Below are 25,640 nucleotides of genomic sequence, written 5' to 3'. Positions count from 1 at the left end.
TGGAGAACATTTCCCCCAAATTCCACATACAAATATTACTACTTAAAGCATTAATTTATTTGTAGAAATGACAACTGCTCAAATAATGCAAAGAAATGATTATAATAATTATAATGTAAATTTATTAGTCAAATTTAACCAACATTTAATATTTAAACTTTGAGAGCATTCAGAAATCACTATGGTGAAATAACCTTGATGGTCAATCACAGCTCTCATGCCTTGGCCAGCTCTCCACTAGTCTTTCACATTGCTGTTGGGACTTTATGCCATTTATTGTCTGCAAATTCAGCTAACTCAGCTTTGTTTGATTAAATATGTGGAATAAAAATGGCTGCTTTTAGCGTAGAGATGCAAATTTAAGTGGTCTCTTAATTTTTATATATATATATATGTATGTGTGTGTATGATACAGCTCTGGAAAAAAAATACAATTTATATATATATATATATATATATATATATATATTATATACACATTCTGTGCTCTGGAGCTTGTCACAGTAAACCTTATAGACACGAACATGCAGATGTGTGTGTGTGTGTGTGTGTGTGTGTGTGTGTGTGTGTGTTACGCGACACGGGCAGCAATCAGTAGAGGTTATCACAGAGCATCAGCCCAGACTTGAGCCTCCACTTATTTTCGCGTCAATCACACTCCTGTTTCAGACCTGAGGATTCCTAAATCATGTCTAAAGAAACAGTTCAGAGAAAAATCACATGTGCCCAGTTTCAACAGTTTCCATCCTTCTATATGAACATGTAGCTCACTAGCCTTAACCATCACACTTGCGTTAAACTACAACATCGGTTAAGTGAACCCAATTAGATCGGATTATGCAGTTTCTGACACTTTCTGATATTCTGTTCTAATCAATAAAACAGGCTGAACGTTTGTAGGAAAGTGATAATAACAAGCTATAAAAGCAAGCAACAAATAGCACAATGCTAACAGTATGTCAGGCATGTGCATTAAACTACGACATAAGGTTATATAAACTCAATTAGATCTGATTATGTAGTTTCAGACACTTTCTGATATTCTGTTATCAACAAACCAAACTGAACATGATGCTAACAAGCTAACAAGGTATATCGGGTACACCTGGGTATGTCTGGAGGGGGTGCTCCACCATTGCAGTTAAAAAAAAAAAAAAGGTTATGAATCAGGCTCAAACACTTTAAAATTATTATAAACAAAAAAATATAAAGGTTTTAGATGGTGTATGACCTTCCCCGTTAACTTTGCTGCATAATAGTAAACAGAAAACATCAGAAATCAATATTTAAATGATTTAAAACAGTTTAAAGTGAGTGTGTGATGAAAATCATACACTTTAATAACTCCACAACTATGGGCTTCCATTACTGGTTAGCTACAGTACTCAGACCTCATCACTCTAGTAATCCTCCTCTTCCGGGGTCCTCATTAAGATTCCTGAATCCTCCTTAGAGAAAGACTCCTCTGACATTTACAGAGAGTCTGGAGAGATTTAGTGTGAATGAAAGCTCTGGGAGGGCTCTTTTGTGGCTGCTGGCGTTTCTTATCTGCACGTTAAGAGCAGGGATTGCATTTGCCGTATGTCATGTCTGTCTGCTGCCGCTGCTGCCGCCACTGCTGCTGCCATCCCGGCCTGCATTACCACTCTGCGCGGGAACACGACCTAAATGCAGTCCAGATGCAATTCGGTAATTGGGCCAATTCTTTTAAAGCCTCAGTACTTCACACTGCATAAATTAATCACTGGAGGCATGTCACAGATTTCTGCACTGATAACATCACATGCTTTCAAGATCTCAGAGTCACGGCTGTAATCAAACCGAGAGGAGGGTTAGCAAAACAATTCCGGAAAGAAAGAAAAAAAAAGGGAACTTATCTCAAGCTGTTGTTGCTCTCATATGACATAACATTAAGTGCTTCCACATTGATGTCTTTGGAACTGTGTTTTTTTGGAGCAGATGGTAAAACACTGCGAGTCAGATCACAGGCTTGGGCTGTCAGGGTTATTTATTTTGACTACACACTGCAAAAGAGGTCTTACAAAAATAAGAATCTGTTTTTCATGTGATATGTCTCAATATCTCACACAGTTCTCTGTGTCGCTCTACGCATTTCACGGTGTATTTTCTTATAGAGCTCATAAAGGGGGTAGTAATGCCCCAATGAGGTGAATGAAGGGTATAAAACACAAACATGTGCATTAAAGGAATACTCCAGCAGCTTTCAACCAAATCTCTGTGTAGAACATGGGCAGCATATGGCTGCCCATAGACAGGGCCGTTTCTAGCTTGCTTATGATGGTGCTTCTCAAATCAGCCCTCAGGGACTCATAGATGGTCCAGATTTTTTGCTCTATCCCTATGTGTTGGAGGTTTGGTTGAAGCAAATCATTTGGACCATCTGAGGGTCCCTGAGGACTGGTGTGAAAAAAGCAGTAGGGTTCTCTGGTCCATAGGGTTCTTGTTTTTATAAATATACTGATATCAACCTATAAAATTTCTAATAAAAGACATAACTGATGATTTTGCTTCAAAAAACAAAACAATAAACAACCAATTATTTGTATTTATGTACTTATTTTATGTAGATAATTTAGTTATTACAATATCTAGTGTCTCTTTTAACAGAAATTCTAGTATTTATATATTTTTCCTACTCAAAGTGAAGTGTTAAATAAGAATAATTTATTATATTAAAATTATAAGACCAAACTGAATGGGGAGGGGCGTAGCAGGGTGTAGTATAAGCCCCTAAATGTTCCAAAATGACCCCAACCAGACAGCTGCCATGAAATCCAGGTTGAAAAATGCTGGACTGCTCCTTTAAGAGTGCTCAACATAACACCTAAACTGAGTTTTCCGTTCCACCTGATCCTCTTCAGAACATCAGCAGCTGACGAGACGTTCCAGATAGTGTTTAACTGCAGGTTTATCACCATCAGAACCGCCAGATTATTCTGTTCTGAAGTGGGCAGAATGAGCAGAGCAGAAGACGTCATCAAGGTAGTACACTCCCATGTGAGCTTCTCCCCAGTCTCTGAGCTGAAAGCACCCCTCTCTCTCTCTAAAGGCTGAGGTAGGAAGCCAGAGCCAACACTAGTCTGGGAGCAATGGTTTTCACTCCAGGAAGTGCTGAACAGTCAGACCTCTGGATCAGTCTTCCTCTGAGAGGGCCCCATCATCATGCACTTCTCTGTAGGTACCAAGAGCTCCACCTTCAGGATTATAGCTGTTCATAGTGACAGCCAGACCCTCGGCCAGCTTCTGGGCAGCCAGTTTGGCTTGCATCTCCTGAGAAAACACACATAAGGACTTTTTTAGCATACGGTTATCAAGACATTGTGAAGATTTTTCGATCTGGAGGACATGTGGACCCCTGAATAAGTGTAACTTACACAACACCCAAAACACTAAATGCAGTTAGGGTTGTGTATCGGCACAAATCATCAATACTGTGTTTCTGAGATCAACACAGTATTGCAAAAAATATCACAATACTGTAATATATCAATATTTTCTTACACCCCTAGCTACCTCACTGTATGTCCAAATGTTTGTGGACACCCCTTCAAATGAATGCATATATTTTTAAGTTGCAGCCATTGCTGACATGCACATGCACATACACACACACAGCTTGTCTAGTTCCTGTATTGAAGTACTGCCAATAGAATAGGACTCTCTGGAGGAGCAGATAAACATCATGAACCTATTGGCACTATGCTGACTAATGCCAGGCGTGGGCTAGAGGGGTATAAAGCCCCCCAGCACTGAGCTGAGGAGCAGTGGAAGAACTGTGTTCTCTGGAATGATGGATGGTGGAGCTCCATCCAGTACTTTTGGGATGAGTTAGGGATGATGAGGTGGAGTGGTGATCATCCAACATCCTGACCTCACACTAACGCTTTTGTCGTTGATTGCAATTAATTCCTCACAGCAATGCGCCTCCAAAATCTAGTAGAAAGCCTTTTTCTTCCCTGGACAGTAGAGACAGTTACTCCAACAAAAGCAGGATCATCTTTTTTAATACCTTTGATCTCAGAATAAACAATGACAGTTGTTTATCGGTCATTGTCCCAATACTTTTGTCAATTTAGTGTATATGTAATATGTACAGTTTAGGTAATAGTATTATTGTTGTGTGTTCATATATAAAATCACATCCATGGCTTTTCCCTACCTGCTGTTTTCTTGTCTGCTCTCGCAGGAGGGCGGCTGACTCCTCCAGCGTGAGCAGCTGAGCAGGGCTGTGGTGCAGTGGGGGAAGTTTAGCGGCAGTGATGTCATCAAGGTGCTTTCTGTCCCGCTGTCTCCGCGCCTCAGCAGAGAGAGGAGTGACGCTGCCAGGGGAGTGACCAGGTGAGGAAGAGCTCGACTCTAGTAGTCTGAAACAGACAAAAACAACCCCAAAATATTAAATTACAATATTTTGATATGACAGTGATGAAATATGCAGTCATTTTAATATTTAGCAGGGGGGAAATATTTGCCTATAACATGTAAACAAGTAAGTACAGTGCTGTGCAAAGGTTTCAAGCACCGGTCAAAATTGTGAAATATGTTTATGAGGTCAGTAAATCACTGATATTAGAATAAACACTAATAATAACACTCCTACAGAAAGCTGTGGTTGGAGGTTCTCCATCACTGTGTTCATCATTAGAACATCTCCAAAGTTCTCCTCTCTCATGGAGTCTAGTATTATTTAGAGTTCTCCTCAGATCAACACCTTGTTTGGTGGTAAATCAGGGCTTAATGATGGTAAATCAGGTGAGCTGCTGCTGCTGCTGCTGCTGCTGTTGATTGAACACATCCTCCACGCTGTGCTGGCTGGACTGGGGGGCGTCCAGGAGAAACCTGGAGGAACCGAGCTCTGTTCTTCAGACTAGCTCACCGACAAGATCTCACTACTTTCTTTCTTCAGAATGAGAAGCTCTTGTTTCTCCTTTTTACTGGATTTATGCTCACCTGCTTTATCTGTTCTGCTGAGATCTGGAGCTTCTACTGTAGAAACTCTCTTAAAATAGTGTAAATTAATGGGATTAGGAGCCTAAAACCTCTGCTCAGTGCTGTATGTGTTACTGCTTTGGGATGAAACTTGACTTTACTCACTGATTGGGCTTAAATCTGTGTTTTTTCACGTTTGCATCCGATCTCTCCAAGACTTCCACGTAATGTGGCTTCTTCTGAGACTGTGTGGCACTGAAGGGATTTGGAGGAGGAGAGTTGTTAACAGTGTCCTTAAGCGAGCGAGTCTTTTTCTCAGAGAGAGTGACCTGTTCAAAAGCCTCCACAAGGTCTTTTGCACCGCTTGTAGTTGTGGAGGCTGCTGTCTCTCTACAGGACGCCTCCATCACTTCAGGGCTTTGTTCTGGGAGAGACTGTACGCCCTGTAGAGCCTCCCCACCGCTGGTAGCGCCTCCTGTGTCCGCGCTTTTATTAGCGGTTTCTCGCTCAGCATGCCTGCGCTGAGCGACAGCCTGCTGATATCTGGCCTGAAACTCTGTTCCAATAGCCGACAGGCTGGCCTGCTTCTCCTCGTCTTCGGCCAAGGCTGCAAGCGCCTGCCGCACCTTCTCCGCAAAGTCAGAAATCTTCTTCCCTTTATCTGGAAGGGTCTGAATGAACCTCCTGTAGAGAATACAAAAAGTCCTTCAGTGAATCTGATACACAATCTTTATAAAATCTCAAAAAAAACAGAAATTGAAATGCAATATGAAGCTGACTGTATTACCCTTCCCAGCATCCCCAGCCTCTTTTAATGTATTCTCTAATCAAAGTTATTGATAGCAGGTGCTGACCACTAGGGGCCAGTACCTCCTATTTTTACAATTTGTACCAATGTTACGGTCCGGTGCACGGAGATACACTGTAAACGACTGACTGTACCTTCAGCTGTCTTTCCTTTCCTTATTCTTCATCTCTCAGTGGTCTGTCTGCACTAAAAACGACTGAAAATAAACAGGAGTTTCCGACATTCTGGCCTTTTTCCTCCTTCTCTGAGCTCATGAAATCATGGTGGATTAGACAAGGATGGTGTGCCAGTGTTGCAGGATATGTCTGTTGAAAATCGATCGTATATGTATCGGTATCGACCGATTTAATCGACCTAAAAATACGGCTAATACTTAATAATATTTCTCTAATTAGTTGATCAGATACTATTCGGGAGTTAGGGATTACAGCAGCTCTGCACCAGGCTGCAGTTCCAGAGCTCCCAGCTCAACCACTATCAGCTCATTTACAACCATTGTTGTACTCAGCTCCATCAGTCTTGCGTTTTATTACCTTAAATATTTATTTATTTATTAAAAATATTTTAATCTACCAAATCTGACTCAAACTCACATATTTGTACTAACTAATGTTCCTCCTGGAGGAAGCAGGGTAAAGACATTTTAATAGGGCTGGGTAATATGGTAAAAAATCTATATCACAATATTTAAAGGCATTTTTATAATATAATTGTACAATATTTCTCACGATACAAATAAATCACAGACTAAAAACATCAGTGGCGACAGATTCTTATAAACTACAGTTCAGATCCTCTCCTGTACTGAATACAGTGATTTCTACTCAACATCTGCTGCTCTTCATCTAATTAACCCTTCAGTCTGATTACACTGTTAGTAATGAACCCTGCAGCTGATCAGTGTTTATTAAGTACTGACGATGTCCTCGACATGCTTAGAAAAGTATATTTAGTGTGTATCATGACAACAAATTTATCGCAATACGATAAAATATGGTCAAATTGCCCAGCTCTACTTTCTACCGCTCTATGTGGTACATTCCTCAGCCCAGTGCAGTGAGTATCAGAACACAGCAGAAACACAACAGACACGGCTTTGTACTGACCGATCATACCGAAAGACAATCAGCCATCAGTATCCACCCAAAAACACTGACCGGTCCATCTCTAACGCTAATGTTTACCTATTATTGTTCTTCAGTGCCCTACACTACAGGCTGCATGACCTACTCCAGGGGGCGCTACACAACACTAGGTTGAACAAACTGCAGTAGAGTAGTTTTATGTATTTGGGGTGTTTTGTCGCTTTTATCACTCTGTATATATAACAGTTGTATTAAAACGAGAAGTCCAAACCGTAGTGTGAATCGAACCGCGACACCATTACACCCCCTGACCCCTAATTATCTTTAATTAATATCCTAATTAATTATTTAGTAATTAGACATGCTTACAGGCCTGAGAGGTTTATAGTAGAGAACTAAAGGTGTGTAATATTGAAAAATAAGATATTAAAATAGAATTAATGATTATTAAATTACAGTAATGATTTACTAAGCTAAGGAAATGATTTATTACATAGAGAAAATATCATTAAATGAGGAAAACAGTTATTAAACATATTTTTATGATTATTATGATGATTATTATTAATAATCCACACCGTGGAGAGTTAATAAAGAGAAGAGAAGAAAAGGAAGGAGGAATGAGGAGCTGCTGACCTGTTGAGCAGTAGGTTCTCCTGTCTGCTGAGGATCTCCTGCAGCTCCTCTCTGCTCCTGCTGCCCAGCTCTCCCACCCGGCCCTGGCGCTCCGTCCACCAGCAGGACATCTCAGCAGCTAGCTACCCCTCCGCGGACTCAGGGCGGACTCAGGGCGGACTAGCAGCGGGGTCACTCATATCAGCTCTGAAATCCCCGAAATCAGCCGAGAAACATAAAACCCATCACCCGCTCAGAGCCGCAGAGCGAAGCCTGCTGACAGCGTGAGCCACACTGACACATTCAAACGTCCGGGGTGAAGCTTGCGATTATACGACATTTTCTTCAAAATAAAAGTCCCATGCCAAAATACAGAGTGTCAACTAAATGCTCTGTCTCTACAAACAGTACTAAAAGCAATTCAATTTATTAGTAATGTATGTAATAATAGTATTATTAATAGAGTAATATAAGTAATATTAGAGTAATATAAGTAAAAGAAATAAAAAGAAGCAATAGCATTAAAATTGTGATAGTACTTTTTAAATAATATTTTCCATATATATGTCTATATATATACATTTAATTATTTATTGTTTATTTGACATGTATTGCTACTATTATATAAATGATCAATCCTACACTACAATCACTATTTTTTTTTATTGTACCCAACGAACAATGTAACATTAATGTGAACCATTTTTTTATTATTAAATAAAAGGCCCAATAAACAAAATGAAGAAAAATATTAATAATGAAATATATATATATACTTAACTGTTTATTGTTTATTGTTTATTTGACATGTATTGCTACTATTATATTTATTGCTACTATTATATAAATTATCAATCCAACATATCACTATTATTTTTTTATTTTACTTTTTTGCAGCTACATACTCATTTTTATTATATCATATTACAATTTTATTCGTAGCCTCCACAAGGTCTTTTGTTATGTTTTATATATTTATATGTATATATTAAATATATGTTATATATATAACATATAAATTTAACATAAAAAGAGTAGTCCAGAGTACCTCAGGCAGATTCTTGTATGCCTTATATAACCTTTAATATGCATTCTTGTTATATTTATATTAAATCAAACATCTACATGCATATATAGACAGAGAGTATGTATAGACAGCGTATATATATATATATATATATATTTATTTTTTCATATATATTGTACATATAATATATATATATATATATATATATATATATATATATATATATATAATAATATATTATATATATGTTTTATATATAACATATAAATTAAACATAATAAGAGTAGTCCAGAGTTCCTCAGGCAGATTCTTGTATGCTTTTTATTACCTTTAATATGCATTCCTGTTATGTCTATATTAAATCAAACATCTACATGCATATATAGACAGAGAGTATGTATAGACAGCGTGTATATATATATATATATATATATATATATATATATATTAATGTATTTATTTATTTTATTTATTTATTTATTTTTTGTCTTCGTGTATTTTGAGTTCTGATATCTGCTTTTTTCCTCAAGGTGGCGCTGCAGTGCCTTTTCATGTGTTCTACAAGTGTCCTGACAGTTTCTTGTTTCGAATCAGGAGCTCTCACACTTTGTGCAGTTAATGTTTTTATTAAAGAAGTACCATAAGAAACATACACAGTGGCAAAGTGGCAGGGTTTGGTCCTCTTTCTCTCCTGGCAGTGTAAATGATCTGATGCCATTGGCACACTTACATCAGTCCACCACATTACTGACCATCATAGTGCTGTGTTAGACCCGAACGTCTGTTTGATAGAGAGGCTATTACAATGTAAATGGTGTTACACCAAATGATATTTCTGTAAGAAAGTTGAAATTGGAAGTTTCAAAGCCAAAACATGAAAGAAAATAAAATAAAAATATAAAACTGTGAAATACAGAGGATGTCCATCCCATAAGCCATATTACTATATGTGTATTTGTAAACAAAGTGCAACACAAAGCTACTGAAACACAATAAGTTATTCACAGATCAGGAGATAATTTACCATTTGTTAAAAAATGAACAGGAAAAACATACAAAAACAAATGAACCTTCAGGGAGTGGAATTCAGGGAGCTGAGGTCTGGGTACTAAGTTCAATCTATATTCAGCTTAGATGTGATCTCCATTAGCTTCATAAACGGCGTGTAGATTCTGGATGGGTTGGATGTGGCTCGACTGCTGCTGGAGGAGGACAGTTCTGAATCTGAGGGGGGTGATGATGTCACTTCTTCATCACTGGGCCGGGCTGAACTTGTAGATGTGGTGTTTTCCATAGGACTGGTAGCAGTGTCTCGTGTGTATGAGGAGAGCATGCTGCTGTACTGTATAGGTGTGTATCGGAGCAAACTGTACTCCAGTCTGCTCGGATGTCTTGGTGCTGATGGGGCTGGCCTGGACTGGACCGGAGTCTCATAGGCCTGTGTGTCAGATTGGCTGTAAAAAGCAAAAAGAAATGGGACATGCTTAAGAAGCTGCAGTTGGATTATAGTGGCCTTTAATTTGCATATTCATGCTCCGCCCACAAATCTTAATGAATTGTGTAATAACTTGGCCAAGTGGTTTAAATTAATGAGAAAATTTGATCACAGTCAAGTTTTTATTTATTACTAATACAATTATTTTAGAATTGTTTGATTATGCTGTGCTGTATTTTTGTAAAACATGCAGAAATAAAATCCCAACAAACAATATAACATTACAAAATAACATATTGAGGCCACAAGATCATATATTGGGAGCACAAAATAATATATTGAGGTCATGAGACAATATAATGATGCCACAAAATAGTTTCAAGTGGCCACAAGTTAGTATACTGAGGCCACAAGTTAATATTTTGAGGCTACAGATAATATATTAAGGCCACAAAATAATATTTTGAGGCCACAGGATAATATTACGAGGCCACAAGATAATATCCTGATGCCACAAGATAATACCCGAGGCCACAAGATAATATACTAAGGCCACAAGATAATATTATGAGGCCACAAAATAATATCCTGAGGCCACAAGATAATATATTGATGCCACAAGTTAATGTACTGAGGCCATAAGTTGATATTTTGAGGCCACAAGATAATATATTGAGGACACAAGATCATATATTAAGGCCACAAGATAATATTATGAGGCCACAAGATCATATATTAAGGCCACAAGATAATATTATAAGGCCACAAGATAATATATTAAAGCCACAAGATAATATATTAAGGCCACAAGATAATATTATGAGGCCACAAAATAATATCCTGAGGCCACAAGATAATATATTGATGCCACAAGTTAATGTACTGAGGCCACATGATAGTATGTTGTGGACGGAGCATGGACAGGTCAATTTCCAATGCAAGTTGATCCACCGTTCGTTACCTAATGGGCAAGTCGCAACCCACTCCAATGTCTCTGGTGAGGGGTTTATCCTCGGTTGCACTCTGCACAGACATAAAATACTTCAGCTTGTCTTCTAACTCATTATTCTAGGAGAAGGAGCAGAGCAGAGCACAGTCAGATCAGAGGACAGATTCTGCCTGATTAGAGACAATCAGACAAGCACAGAGATCTTCAGCTCTTGTCTGAGATCTGTGCTTAGGCATGCTCAGAGTGAAACCTCCACAGTGAAACAACAGTAAAGCACAGAGCACACAGATCACAGCAGCCAGAATGGGGATGATGCTGTTCAGCAAGCGCCATTCTGGACCTGGTTCAGGTCAAAAGCACAACCTGCAAGCTTCCCCACTGCTTTTACCTCACACTCCACAATCGCTATCCTGTCTAGGAGATCTGATATGTACATGTCCTTCTGGGCCACACTAGCTCGCAGGGTTTCCACCTGAGGAAAAGGGAAAACAAGACTGAAGCTGCAGAACAGATGAAAACGATGTTTAATGAAAGAATGAAGAGTCGCTGTTTTGTGATTTTTTACGTTCTGACAGATGTTCTTAATATTGTGATGAATCGACCAATAGAAATGCTCCAAAATGACTGGGGAGTAAGATCTTTTTACATCCATTAAAAGTAAAGAAATGTTTTTCCTTCTCCTCTAAAGGATACAAAAAAGATATACAAGTTTAATTAATCATATACACTAAATTGACAAAAGTATTGGGACACCTGCTTATTTCTTTTGAAATCAAGGGTATTAAAAAGAGTTTCTCCTGCTTTTGTTGGAGTAACTGTCTCTACTGTCCAGGGAAGAAGACTTTCAGTTTGATGAGTTTGAAAGAGCACTGCTGTGAAGATTTAATTGCATTCAACTACAAGAGCGTTAGTGAGGTCAGGATGTTGGATGATCATCACCTCACCTCATCATCCCCAACTATCCAACTCAAAAGTCCAAAAAGTACTGGATGGAGCTTCACCATCCATCATTCCAGAAAACACAGTTCTTCCACTGCTCCACAGCTCAATGCTGGGGGGCTTTATACCCCTCTAGCCATAACATTAGCTGGCATGGTGCCAATGGTCTCTTGCTTATCTGCTTCAGCGTGTCCTGGTCTATTGGCAGTTCCAAGCCATAGCTCTAACTAACCATAGCTGAAGTCTGAGGAGACCTTGGTAAAAAGTTATACAAAGGTTGGAACCCAATTCTTTGCACTGTGCTTATTGATTTATTGATCCATTCTAAAACAGTACAAAACAAGAATGATACACAAATCCTATTTAATAAAAAAACATTACGTTATGATAGATCATTTTTGGCTCCTCACAGTAACAGACATTTTCCACAGTATATAACTCCACTGGACAGTGCCATTGTGAAATTGGACCACACCCATGACAACTAGCCACTGCGTTTATCTAATTCAGGCATGCTGAATAAGCATAGCGTCGTTGTCCAATGAAACACACGCATATCCAAATTGCCGACTTTACACAAGAATGGCCTTAAATCTGAATGGCAGTCAATGTACAGAGTTAATCCCAAGTCATTTAGAGCATTTCTATTGGCCCATTCATCCAGAATTATTTACACAGTGTACAGAAGCAGCTACAGGGATCAAACGATGGAGGAAACTAAAAACGGACAAAGATGGAGATACATGGTTTTTATGGGACAGCACGTTATATACTCAATCAGTAAGCTGATAGGAGATCAACCAGACAGAAAAACCTAAGACCCCCCAGCGGGCTGCCAAAGACGACAGGGGCAAGGAAAACTCCCTCAGAGCTGGAGGAAGAAACCTTGGGAGGAACCAAGACTCACAAGAGGGACCCGACCCGTCCTCCTCTGATCAGAACTACTCATTAATCATTGATAAAGGTCACTGTAGATGAATTTCAGCTCTGCTGGTTTTGTATGAGTGTTTAGTAAGGGTGGTGATGATGTCACACCTCTTCTATCATGCTCTTAACCTTCCTCTGCTGGCAGAACACCATATCATTCAGGTGCTTTATTCTCTCTTTCAGCTCCAACACCTCCCTCTGTAACTGGATCTGCTCAGACCTGGAACACCATCATCGTCATCATCATCATTACTATTATATTATTATTATGAGAAATGTTTTATATAATAATTTTTAATTCCCTAGATATTAAAACAGTGCATTCAGATGTGCTTTCTAGCAGGACACTTCTGAGCCACCTAATGATGGCCACTACTTACCTTTTGGCAACTACTGAGTCTATTTGGTCTTCTCCATTCAGAGAACGCAACCGCTTTTCATATTCGCAGAGTTTCTGGGTGAGCTGGCTCTTTTCCTGCAAAATAAAAGCAACCTCTGGATGCAGGAAGGCTGTTTAGGCATTGAGATGCAGTGCAAAGTTCACCCACAACAAACACAATTCATTAAAATAAGCTTTTTATTTATTTTTATTTTTTTTTGCAGCTGCAGTTGTAATTCAACAATCCTGACTGTAGGAAGTGCTGCAGCTCCATCAGCACCCTCATTTCCATAGGCCTTCCTGTTATGGTCACTACACCCTTCATATATAGAGGCCAAAGTGCGGCCTGCTGCCTTCCGAAAGGGTAATGAGCTTTACAGAGGGTTACGGGCCGAGCTTTAGTTTGTGTGACTGACCTGAGCCATGCAGTGCATCAGCCGCTCCACCTCGCCGATCCTCTGATCCCTCTCGGCAATCTTCTCCTCCGCCAGCTTCACGTTCCTCTCGGCCTCCTCCAACCGCCTCATGTACTCCTCCAGCTGGGCCTTGAGGCAGTCAGAGCAGACAGCGTTCACACTCACTGCCTTCTACATATGGACTTTTTTTTTCCAAACGGAGACTTCAGCGCTCAGTTTCACAACAGTTTTCACTTTCAGTTTGAGGGTTTTTTGACCCTGCCTTCAGAAACATCTCAAATGTCCCAGAATGTTCTTGTAGCTGCCACTAGGAGGAGCAAGCGGTCAGAGACAGGTCATGTCCATGTTTCATATTTAGCCTATTGCTGGTGGTCTATTCAGAGACTTTGTGCAGAATGGGTGTGCAGAATGCACATGCACTACATGGACAAAAGTATTGGGACACCTGCTCATTTGATGTTTCTTCCAAAATCAAGAATATTAAACTAGAGCTTATCCTGCTTTTGTTGTTGTTGCTCTACTGTCCAGCGACTTTCTACTAAATTTAGATTTAGGGGCATTGCTGTGAGGATTTGATTGCATTCAGCGACATAATATTGGATGATCACCACCTCACCTCATTACTCTCAACTCCCTAACTCATTCAAAAAGTACTGGATGGCGCACCACCACCATCATTCCAGAGATCACAGTTCTTCCACTGCTCCACAGCTCAATGCTGGGGGGCTTTATACCCCTCTATAGCCCACACCTGCAGAGAGTCCTATTCTATTGGCAGTACTTCTCCTCCGGGACTAGACAAGCTGTTGAAGTGTGTACCTGTAGAGCCTGGATCTCCTGTCTGTGTTTGTTCTCCTGTTCCTGCAGCTGCTCCTCATACTGCTGCTGCAGTTTAGCACTCATCTCCTTCACCGCTCGAGCACTGGCCTCCTGAGATGACTCCACCTACACACACACATATACATACACACACACACACACACACACAAATACATATGTGACATTGGCTCGAATAATTGTGCCTATTTGGGAAAGTCAGTATGACCACTTTATGAAAGCACTGTAGCCCTTTTGTAGACGGGTATATGTGTCTGTCTGTTAACCCTTTAAAGCCAAGTGTATTATATTTGATACATATGTGAGGCCTCTGTGATAAAATAAATAATAATACAAATAAAGTAAATAATAATTAATGGCATTAATAAGAAAAGAAAATAAAAAAACAATGCAAGTTACGTTTTCTGCCCCATAGTGGATTAACCGTGTACTGCACGCACCACAAAAATACATACAGATTTCTGAATGAAATTACTTAGAACGCAAAATTTATAACAAATAAAAGAAATTGCTGTGAGCAATATTTTGACAATTGGTTCAAGCTTTAAAGGGTTAATAGGAACCAAAAGCCCACAGTACTATGAGTGACATTTTGTGGATTTTGTCATTGTGGGGATATTTGGCTGCTCCACCCCTTACAAACCCCTGTTAGATGTCTCCACGGACGGCCGAGGCCACAGCTGATCTTTTGGTTGCTTTGATTAAGGTTAGGATTGTGTTAGAAAAGCATGAAGGACATGGACACACTCTCAAAATGTGTGTATGTGTGTGTGTTTGTTTATATGGGTGCATATGTATGAGTGAGTTTGGTACCTGTAGTTTTAGCGCCTGGTTTTCGGCCTGGGCAGCAGCCAACTGTCTCTCCCGCTCCCTCAGTCTCTCCTCTGTCTTCTCAAAAGAGCTGCGCAGAGCCCTCATCTCCTCCCGGTTCCCCACGCGACCATTACAGGTGTCCAGCAGGGCTTTCTACAACACACGGAAACCAAAGGCTCACTCAGGAACACAGCCTGGACTACCTTAACCTTACCTTCTCAGACTCGTTATTTGCCTTAAAGCGATGGTTTGGTTTCACTTCTTACCTGAAATGTAGTCAATCAGCCAAGAAAGAAACGACTGGTGTCTAGAGTTTATCCTTTATGTTTTGCCTCAAGGCTATAAGGCTAATATAGCTAACACAGAAAGGAAAGGTGTGTATGTCCTATCTGCACGTCTATGAGTCATTTCCTCCGGCCGTGTGGATTCATGTACAATAGACTTGCTTTTGTGTTTTCTAACACTGTACTGTATGTAGCTATAAACATGGACAAAGGCAAAGTGCATACAGTAACCCAGTAGTAGCAGCCGTCCTAAAGCTCACACATTTCTAATATTATAGATATAAGTGCTCTATGGTCTCGGAAACCACATAAGACATCCTTAAAATATAAAATTAGTCAAAAACGTGTCACAAGTTGAGTCAAACAGACGTGCAGTTTACATAACACTAACTCGGTGACTATAAGCTTTCATTATTTGTTAGCTACATTAGCCTCGTAACTCCAGTGCCTAACCGAAGAAGCAAACCTCAGACACCAAACATGTCTTTGGCTGATCAACTACATTCAAGATGAGGGGGAAATTGAGGGAGTTTGATATTTGGCCCAACTTTCACTTTAAGGCTTCTTATCCTGTATACTGTTACACTCTAGAACAACGGTGAGCTGTGTGTGTGTGTGTGTTTGTGTGTGAATGAGGGCCAAAAAGACAGAATAAGCACATCTAAGGGGCTTTACAGTCTACAATTGTCTACACAGATCAGCCATAACATTAGTACCACTGACAGCTGAAGTAAAAAATATTGATTATCTAGATCTACAGTGGCATCAATCAAGAGGTGGATCTATTAGGCTGCGGATGAAAAGTCCGTTTTTGAAGGTGATGGAGGTGCTAAAGCACTCCACACAGAGACACTTTGACAAGAACCAGACTGTGATGTTCTAGACTAGTCAGACTGGGTCAGAACTTCTCCGAAACATCAGGCAGGTTTTGTGAGGTGTTTCTGGTATGCAGGGGTCAGTACCTCCAAAACAAGTGCTCCAAGAAAGGACACCCGGTGTAACGGTGAAAGGGTCGTGGGCACCTAGGGCTCATTGATGCTCATGGACGCTCATGGAGGCCCCACCCACCTCACCACTTTTACTTTAAGCCTTCATGGCCTGTAAATTATTACACTGTAGAACAACAGTGAGCTCTGTGTGTGTGTGTGTGTGTGTGTGTGTGTGTCTGTGTGTGTATGAGGGCCATAAAGTCGGAATAAGCACATCTAAGGCTTTTGCTTGGCCCGAGACAATCGATTTCCTGGATAATATCTAACCTACCAAACTGGTTAACCGTTCTCTCCTTCTACCCTCACTTTCAGCATTTGTGTCAACATTTAAACTGCCAATAAAAGCCAGAGCTGGTTCATTTAGACTCCTTTCACGCCCTCACTGACAAACTGGATGGCCAGAGCAACTACGCTATGCTGCTGGTATGCCGTACATCTTATTTCCACAGGTCGGTGATGCTTTCACTGCATTTAAATACTGCCTGTTTCATGCTGTCATGTCCTGTATATTAATTTTACTGTATTTACTGATGTACTGTATTTATTGCTGATTGTAAGACCAACAATCCAGCATGTACTTCCATAATAAATAAAAATATATATTATTTGTATGGCTATATAAATGAACATTTGCTAAGCTTAGAAAGAGGTCATCATATTCACACAGAAAATAAAAATATGCAATAGTGTCGATGGAGTCAAACTGAATGCACTGAACTTGTAGCAGAGCTGTCGTGTTTAGGCACGCACAATGATACTGGAGTAATATCCGTATTGGCAGATTTGCAGAACTGCTTTAAAAATGTAGTAAAATCAGAGAGATGTGCGTATTGTACTCCAGTAAGGCCTACATTTAGGCAACACTGGGTTACTCTGTTGTAAACTGGTACTGGTATTTACAGTTGTGTGTTAGTACCAACACAAAAATATTGGATACAGGCCTATAATTTCTGTATTTCGAATATATGGAAATACTTAATTAGCCTCATGTGCCAAACCCCAGTTTGAAAACTGAATGGATTCCCCTTGCTTGAATGGTTTAAAGCCCTCAGTGTTTACTGGTGCTGATGGTGTACCTGCAGGTCGATGTTGGCTGATATGAGAGAGCTGTTCATCTGATCAACACTATCCATGGCTGCTCTGCCTGTCTTCACCTCCGCCTCCAAATAACGCTTCTGAGAGTTTGTCATCTGCACAATGCACATACATACAGTATTACATTTAGGAGCACAATTCAGTCACTGTGGCAAAATGTACATGTTTTTTTTTAATCTGACCTTTACTAGCCTACAATTACCCAAAGTGAAGTGAAAAGTACTGATTATTTACATCTACAGTGGAATCAATCAATCGATCATATTGGCATGGTGCCAATAGGTTCATGTTCATCTGCTCCAGAGAGTCCTATTCTAATGGCAGTATTTCTCAACAGGGACTAGGCAAGTTTGTGTTTGTGCATTTGCACACCTGTATCAGCAATTGTGCTGTTTGCATTCTTTAGAAGGGGTGTCCACAAACATTTGGACATGGCTCATGCCTGAGGACCTTCATCAGGAGTGGCTGACCGGCTGTGATGTTCTTACCCGTAACTCTTGAGAGAGTTTCTGCATGGATTGCTGCATTCCTCCGAACTGGCCGTACATCCGCTCCCTGACCTTCTCTAGAGAGTCTCGCACCTGCAAAGTAAACGTCATTTAGCAATGTTACCTGTGCACTAGGTTTTTACAGTGGCTGACATGTCCAGATGGCTTATTCTGGAGGTAAACCAGCAGTTTTTTTTCACTTTTTGACATAACCTGAATCTGGCAGTGGTTCTTTATATTGTATTTATATATCATGATGAATGGACCAATAGAGATGCTCCCAAATGACTCGGAACTAAACCTTTTTACATTGACTTCCATTGAAAGTTAAGATGTTTTTTCTGCTCCTGTAAAGTTGCCATTTTGATAATTCAAGCTTTTTGCATAACACTGAAGATATGCTTTTTATTAATGTAGCTTTAATAGTATCAAATAAACTGCTTTATTAATGCAGATTTATGGACATTATAACATGAGCATAATCTTACTGTCACAGAAAAACCTTGTGTCTCCATTACTGACTTCTTGAAATAATGTAAGTCTGGTAGCTGTTCTTTTTACAAAATTAAATGTCAAATTAAATGATGAACGGACCAATAGAAATGCTCCAAAATGACTTGGAATAAAATCTTTTTACACTGACTTCCATTTAAGGTTTTTCCTTCTCCTGTACAGCTGCCGAGTTGCAATTTTTGGAGATACTGGGTTTTTGTGTGACAGTGACGATACAATAACCCAAACAAATATGATATTTTAGACATATTGCATAGCCTTAGCCGACAACGTGATGCATCCCTGACCTCTCACATCTCCCTACCCAATCCCTCTCTGAGAGAGTGTGTACTCACCTCTCTGATGTACCTCATCTCGTCTCTCAGATGATTGACTGGCCACTCGCGGGCAGTCACTTCCTGCTGCTGCTGCTCGCCCGTCCGCTGCACCACCCCGTACACTCTGGGTCCAAGACCATTGCTCACACCAAAGGAGTGCTGAGGGAGACAACACGGGTCAGGTTTCCATCTATGTGTGTGTGTGTGTGTGTGTGTGTGTGTGTGTGTGTGTGTGTGTGTGTGTGTGTGTTTTTAATAAAACAAAAGTGAATAGGGCTAACCTGGAGGGCCAAGGACTGCCCCAGGCTTTGTAGAGGATGAATTCCTGTTTAAACTCCTGTTATATTTGGTTCACTGCTCCACAGCTCTTGGAGGGCCTTTGTAGCTATCTAGCCCACACCTGCCATTAGGTGGTGCCAAAAGTTTAAGGTTTATCTGCTGAGCTGGGGAGTCCTATTCTATTGGCAGTACTTCTCTAGTGTAATTAAATATTGATAATGATATATATTACATATAGGATACATATATATATACATATATATATATATATATATATATATATATATATATATATATATATATATACACACATCTTTCTAATAACAGATGTGTGTATGTGTGCCTGTCTGAGAATGCCATTGCTGTGTGTGTATATCTGTGCAGGTGTGTGTATGAGCACCTTCCATTTTTAGATGCACTTGTGAGTGTGTGTGTGTGTGTGTGTGTGTGCATACTCAGGGGCTTTGTGCTGTGCTGCTGAGTGGTCAGTTTTGGAGGTTGGGAAACAGACAATGACAAAAAGTCCTAAGTGACGGTGTTGTGTTTCTGCAAGCCAGCCTACAGTATAGAGAGCGTGCTGCCTCAGTGCTGCATACACACACACACACTCACACACTTTATTCTTGATTGTATAGTTACTAGAGGTTCCTCATGGTCCAATACTCTAACTGGCCAAATTCACTGGATCGGACATCGGTAGACAAGTATAATCCAATCCATTCTAATCCAAAAATATCAGCTAAATGCATGGTTCAAGCCTACAAGCCGGTCTTCCGGGCCTCATAACCCAGGATCAGAGTAACTTACAGACAGATACACACATTATAACGAGCAGCAGTACTGACCCTATCCAACATCCTCATGTTTTTACAGTCTTTACAAGCAGCACTGTTACTCCCACTGCAGGCGTGAAGTACATTCATGATCAAAACATGGTCAGATCTGTTCAAATATCTAAAATCTGTTAATATTTACAACATAGTCAAGCAGCCTAGAGTCTCCTGAAAATAACACGGCATGTCCGACTGCCTTTTTTCTTTTTTTTTTAAATTTTAGTCAAATAAAGTATCAAAAAAACACACAAAATTGTTCTAAGAGTTAAGAGAAATCTGTATCGGCAGATACTCAAGGTTGCAGGTCTTGGCTTTGTAGACCAGAGTCAGAGTTTGGAATCCTGACCTCACTAATGCTCTATCGCTGAATGCAATCAACTCCTTACAGCAATGTTCCAAGCTCATTTTCAGCAGATACTATCATTAAATAATTATTGTTTTCTGGATAATAGATAAATAGATCACATTAAAGTTCACATTAAAGGAAATAAGCCTAAGGTTTAAGGAGTTCATCAGATTCTGGATACTTGGAGCTTCTAAAATTCCAGATGTTAAGAAATCTAAAACAAGACTGGGTACAGGTTTATTATAATACATTTTTACATTATATATGTATCTGCAGACAGTCAGCTTTCATTATAGTGATAATCCTCTGGATTATCTAAGAGCAGGTCAGGCTCATGATGTGCTTTTAAAGTCCTGCTCTTATAATGATGAATCCCATTGTCCTCAAAACTAAACAAATACTAAATAAGACTGGTGACTGCGACTGGAGGGCTGGTGAACGTCAGAATCTTTGTGAAAACTGTGGGTTTTCAGAAGAAATGTCTTCTTAAATAAGTCGCCCAGTGCTTCCAAGCTTCCGAGCAGTAGTAGTAGTAGTAATAGATGAAGGCAGCTTTCCAGAGCTCACTATTCGGCCTCTATTAACATCAACACTGTGATCCATGAGATCCCATCGATGTTGGCTCCTGCTCACCTAGTCGACTCTGCAGACATGCAGTGAAAACCTGCAGATTTGTTCACAATATCAGCATCACAGTTTATACAGCTCAGCCACATCCTGGTGGCACCAAGCCACTGCTTCTGATTTTACACACTGCCACTATCTGAACACAGTATGTTTGAGGAAACACCTGTCTCCATTAGGTAAGTTATCACACTGATAACATCCGGGAGGGCTCCAGATCTCTAAACGCTGTGTGTGAAGGTGAGATGCGTGGAGAGATGGGCAGAATGGGAGAAAAGGGGGCTACTTTAGTCTTTGGCAATGCAGTCTGTAGTCTTACCCTGTAGGCAGGGTTAACTGTGATGAGCTCAGAGGCTACTGTAGTTGTAACAGGCCTTAAAAGACTGGTGAAATGATGCGAACACAGTGGACACATTATCTACAGGAAATGAAAAAGGCATACATTGCAGATAAATGCCTTGTTCTTTTCATGTATCCCAGCTTGGAAAGCCAGATCTGAGCACTGGGTCCGCCATGCTACAGTACCTCTGGAGTTAAGGATCTCAAAGACCCAACAGTGGCACCTCAGTGGACCTGGGTATTGAACCAACAATGCTGTGATCAATAACCCAGTCATTGTGTTCAGCATGAGCCAAGGTCATACCTTGTCTTCTACAGGTGACTCTCTGCCTGGTGGTCTCTCTCTCTGCATCAGGCCATTCTTCTTCATCCAGGACCCATTCACCATCTTCTGCTCCTGCAATAACAACACACAGCAGGAGGTCAGACCACGTATGTCTACAAATCACACTGAGGGTCAGACATTGAGGCCCAAAGGGTCCACTATAAGTCCTAATATTTGTGGACACCCGTTCTGACGGACGCATTCAGCTACTTGAAGTTGCACCCATTGCTGACACAGATGTGCAAATGCATGTAGAGAAGTACTGCCATAGGACTCTCTGGAGCAGATAATCATTAACCTATTGGCACCATGCTGCCTAATAATGCCAGGCGTGGGCTAGTAGAGGGGTATAAAGCCCCCCAGCATTGAGCTGTGGAGCAGTGGAACTAGCTGTGTTTTCTGGGATGATAGTGGTGCTCCATCCAGTACTTTTGGGACTGTTGAGTTGAGTTGAGTTGGAGGGTTGGGGATGAGGTGGGGTCGTGATCACAGCAATGTTCCATGCGCCAAAATCTAGTAGAAAGCCTTCTTCTCTGGACAGTAGAGACAGTTACTCCAACAAAAGCAGGATCAACTCTTCTTAATACTCTTGATTTCAGAAAAACAACAATAAATAAATAGGTGTCCCAATACTTTTGTCCATACAGTGACGTACTATATAGTGATGGTGTGAAGTGAACAGTAATTCCAGATGCGTCGAGAGTCATATTTACTGCTGCAGCTTCTCAAATTTCATGAGAATCAGTATCATTACTGTAAATCAGACACTCACCAGGTATGTGAGATTGTGTGTGTGTGTGTATGAGAGAGCCTGACTTTGCAAAAAAAATGCTGTGCAGCAGGTACTTCAGGAGATCGCTGCTCTCGGCCAATTGAAACGCTCCATTATTATTGAGATGAGTGAAAGGCAGAGATGAGTTGGACTGAAAGCGGTTGATTCAGACAGGCTTGTGGTAAAGACTCTCAGCCTGTAGTTCTCCCTATCTGCTACGAGAGCAGAGCGAGATCCGGATTAATCAGATCCAGCTGTTCTGTGCTCACACACGCAGGACACGGTATTCCCCTTTTTCAGCTCAGCACATATTTTGTTACAGTAGTAATGGAGTTCATGTAGTGGCCGCACCCTTTGCTGTACCGCTTCCAACACAATGCAGAGAGCGAGTCAATGCAGACAGCAGAACGGCAAACTCCACACGCCCCCATGGCTTGTGGTACACATAGTACACTCTTAGAGGGCCCCTATGATTATTTTTTCCCTAAGGTTGAGTTTTTGTTGATGTTTGCATGATTTAATGTGACAGAACCAGTCATAATTCACCTGCCGGACCATTTTCAAACCTCTGCTCAGCCTTTAGACTTAAACTGAAAGTGTGAGAAAGGCGACATCTAGTCTAGTTTTGCCGGACCGCCACTGGCCTCATAGAATCGTCAATGGCATTTCAACAACGGGGAGTTTGTGAAAAAGATTCTGTGGCATCAAATGGCATCTATTACGTTTAACATACCATTTCATGTGACCCTGCCTGGTAAAGGACTCAAGCCTTGCCCTCAGAGCCGTAGTTTTTAGAAGACCTCATCCTCGGCCCAGTCCAGCATTGCCACCGTAGTGTTAGTAAACACTATGGCACTAGCATTGCTACAGCAATATTAGTATCGCCACTGTGAAGTTGGCATCGCTATCATGCCAGCTGCCAGCCCATGTAGTAGCAATGCAAACACTGTGGTAGCGATGTTGAGTAGATATGCTATCGCTACAGACATTGACACATACATTAATTCCTTTTCAATAATATGTCAAGCAAGAAGACCCAACCTAATGCTTACTCATGCTCTTTTTGCTGAATACAATCAAATCCTCACAGCAATGCTCATCCAATATCTAGTAGAAAGTCTTCCCTAGACAGTAGAGACTCCAATAAAAGTAGGATACACTGTTTTAATACCCTTGATTTACGAAAAAACTATGAAAGAACAGCTGTCCCAATACTTTTGTCAATTTATTGCATGTTAACATGCATCATCAAGTTCTTTTATTTAAAGAAAAAAGGCTAAATTCAGTTTTCCATGATACAGGCTCTCGATAAATGGCGTGTAAACTGGTTATTGAACCTTTACAGATTCTTTAAACCAAACATGCAAGGAACCCTTTCTGCTCACCGATGCTCTTCCAAAGGACACGCTCTAGGTTAAATACTTGAGTAATGAGCTTCCCTCAGAAACCACTACTTGAACCTCTTGAACCACAGAGCGTGGGGCGAACACCAGTCCAACAGAAAGATAAGAGAACAATGGCAGCAGTGTTTCTCATGCTCCTCTGTTCTGGACGTCTCAGCTCTCTGAAGATTACCCACTAAAAGCAGGTGGAGGAGACATTAATCTGGATGGCTGAGTCCAGGCAGAGGAGATCTGAATGGAGAGGCTCCAGTCCACCAAAGTGAATCAAAACCAGCCCTGCTTCAAAGCACTAAAGCAGAGTGTAGCAGTCATTCCCAACAATGCAGGCCTTTTCTCTGTTCTTGGTGATTCAGTGAAATCTGAGAGTAGAGCTTTTCATAGAGGTTCATCATTAGATGTTTGATCTTTGAGGAGACTTCTTGATGTTCCGGATGTAACCTCAGACAAGCTGATAAGATGCATAGCATAGTGTTTACTACTGAACCATTACTAAAGAGGCTCACAACAGGCACGTTTCTATAGAAATCTCCCTAAACTGAAACTACAGCTGATCCCAGTGATCTACAGAGCTCTGCAAAAGTCAAGTACTGCCGGCCTTAACGACTTCAGGTGATTCCACCGTCGCAGACTAATTTCCAGTGTCAGAATAACATCAGTAGAGTCTTGCTAGAGTCTTCATCCTTGGTGTAAGGTGGTCAGGATAGCTGCCGTAACCCAGTCTTTTTTTTTGTTTTGACATTTAGATAAAATCAACTGCGTTTATTATCAATATCTAATATTAACATTAAAAGTTGGTAGTTTTGGCTCATGTACGTTGAGACATGGACATTGTGAATAACCAATAGGAGAGCTCACTCCAGCACCGGGAAGGAGCTACAGGAACATCTCTGGAACATCAGACTTGGGGGGGGGGGGGGGGGGGGACACATGCAAATATTTTATTATTAAAATAATCTGGAAATAGTAAAATATAATAAGAAATGTTTTTAAAATCTAATATATTTTTTTAAATAATTAAATAATCGGGAAACTAAATTAAAACTAAATTAAAAATATAATACAAATGATCAAATAAAATTAAAATCAAATAAAAATAATATATAATAGGGAAATAATAAAATATAATACAAATGTTCAAATAAAATTAAAAACAAATAAAAATTATAAATAATAGAAAAATAATTAAATATTATGTATATATATATATATATATATATATATATATATATATATATATATACAGAATATAATACCAGATAATAATACGTCTAAAATATGTACGAATGAATTAGCAATATATACACTAACTTTACATAATGTAGAAAATAAGAATAAACATTAATGTGCATTTTATTACTAACAATTGTATTATTTTATTACTTTTTATACTTGTATTAATATTAGTCATTTTCTGCTATATTACTTGTATATCACTGTTACTATATTACTATATTCTGAGTAAATAAACACATACTGCCTAATTGAACAACTTTTTAACATATATAAAATAAAGTATAACTGTTTTTCAATGTGAATGAGCTTTTCGTAAAGTTGTGGATTGAGCTCTTCAGGCTCTTTAGGTGTTAACAGCCCTCTTGGCTCACGCAACTCCATTCCAGCGAAGGTGTTAATGCCCGTCTGCAGGCTCTGTCAATTCACATTCAACAGGTGTCCATTCAAGCTGGCCTGAGACTGTTAAAGGAGCACTGCAGTGTTTTCCACCGAACCTGTATGTGCTGTATCTGTAGCACACAGCCTATTACCACACACAGGTTTTTTCATTAGACATCACTGAAGCAACCCTGTTGCTTCAAAAACAAGTGGGCCGGTGCCGGAGCGACTGCCCATTGGCTGCA

The 25,640-nt window shown here is 40.1% G+C and overlaps 2 protein-coding genes across 3 annotated transcripts in view; both read right to left on the bottom strand.

The window, feature by feature from the left end:
• Positions 1–1,990: 1,990 nt before the first annotated feature.
• Positions 1,991–7,743, bottom strand: polr2m (RNA polymerase II subunit M). Its single transcript, XM_072671491.1, has 4 exons — positions 7,477–7,743; positions 5,113–5,631; positions 4,181–4,385; positions 1,991–3,291 (listed from the first exon to the last, which is right to left on the bottom strand). The coding sequence occupies exons 1-4, from the start codon at positions 7,584–7,586 to the stop codon at positions 3,154–3,156; spliced, it is 972 nt and encodes a 323-aa protein (XP_072527592.1). The 5' UTR covers positions 7,587–7,743; the 3' UTR covers positions 1,991–3,153.
• Positions 7,744–9,088: 1,345 nt separating this feature from the next.
• Positions 9,089–25,640, bottom strand: part of myzap (myocardial zonula adherens protein) — a 33,183-nt gene continuing 16,631 nt past the window's right edge. Inside the window, exons 3-14 of one of the 2 annotated variants that reach the window (XM_072671489.1) lie at positions 21,589–21,681; positions 18,882–19,022; positions 18,034–18,126; positions 17,527–17,640; positions 15,178–15,330; positions 14,347–14,472; positions 13,528–13,656; positions 13,113–13,207; positions 12,841–12,952; positions 11,255–11,338; positions 10,879–10,985; positions 9,089–9,936 (exon numbers count right to left, since the gene is read on the bottom strand). In XM_072671489.1, the coding sequence (XP_072527590.1) occupies positions 9,597–9,936; positions 10,879–10,985; positions 11,255–11,338; positions 12,841–12,952; positions 13,113–13,207; positions 13,528–13,656; positions 14,347–14,472; positions 15,178–15,330; positions 17,527–17,640; positions 18,034–18,126; positions 18,882–19,022; positions 21,589–21,681 (1,587 nt within the window). In that variant the 3' untranslated portion in view covers positions 9,089–9,596. The remainder of the gene's footprint in view (positions 9,937–10,878; positions 10,986–11,254; positions 11,339–12,840; positions 12,953–13,112; positions 13,208–13,527; positions 13,657–14,346; positions 14,473–15,177; positions 15,331–17,526; positions 17,641–18,033; positions 18,127–18,881; positions 19,023–21,588; positions 21,682–25,640) is intronic. The other variant, XM_072671490.1, reaches the window with a different exon arrangement.

The sequence above is a fragment of the Salminus brasiliensis genome, chromosome 25 (assembly GCF_030463535.1).
Source record: "Salminus brasiliensis chromosome 25, fSalBra1.hap2, whole genome shotgun sequence".
Taxonomy (NCBI): Eukaryota; Metazoa; Chordata; class Actinopteri; order Characiformes; family Bryconidae; genus Salminus; species Salminus brasiliensis.
The sequence above is the reverse complement of the archived record's forward strand: the minus strand, read 5'-3'. Positions and strand labels throughout refer to the sequence as shown.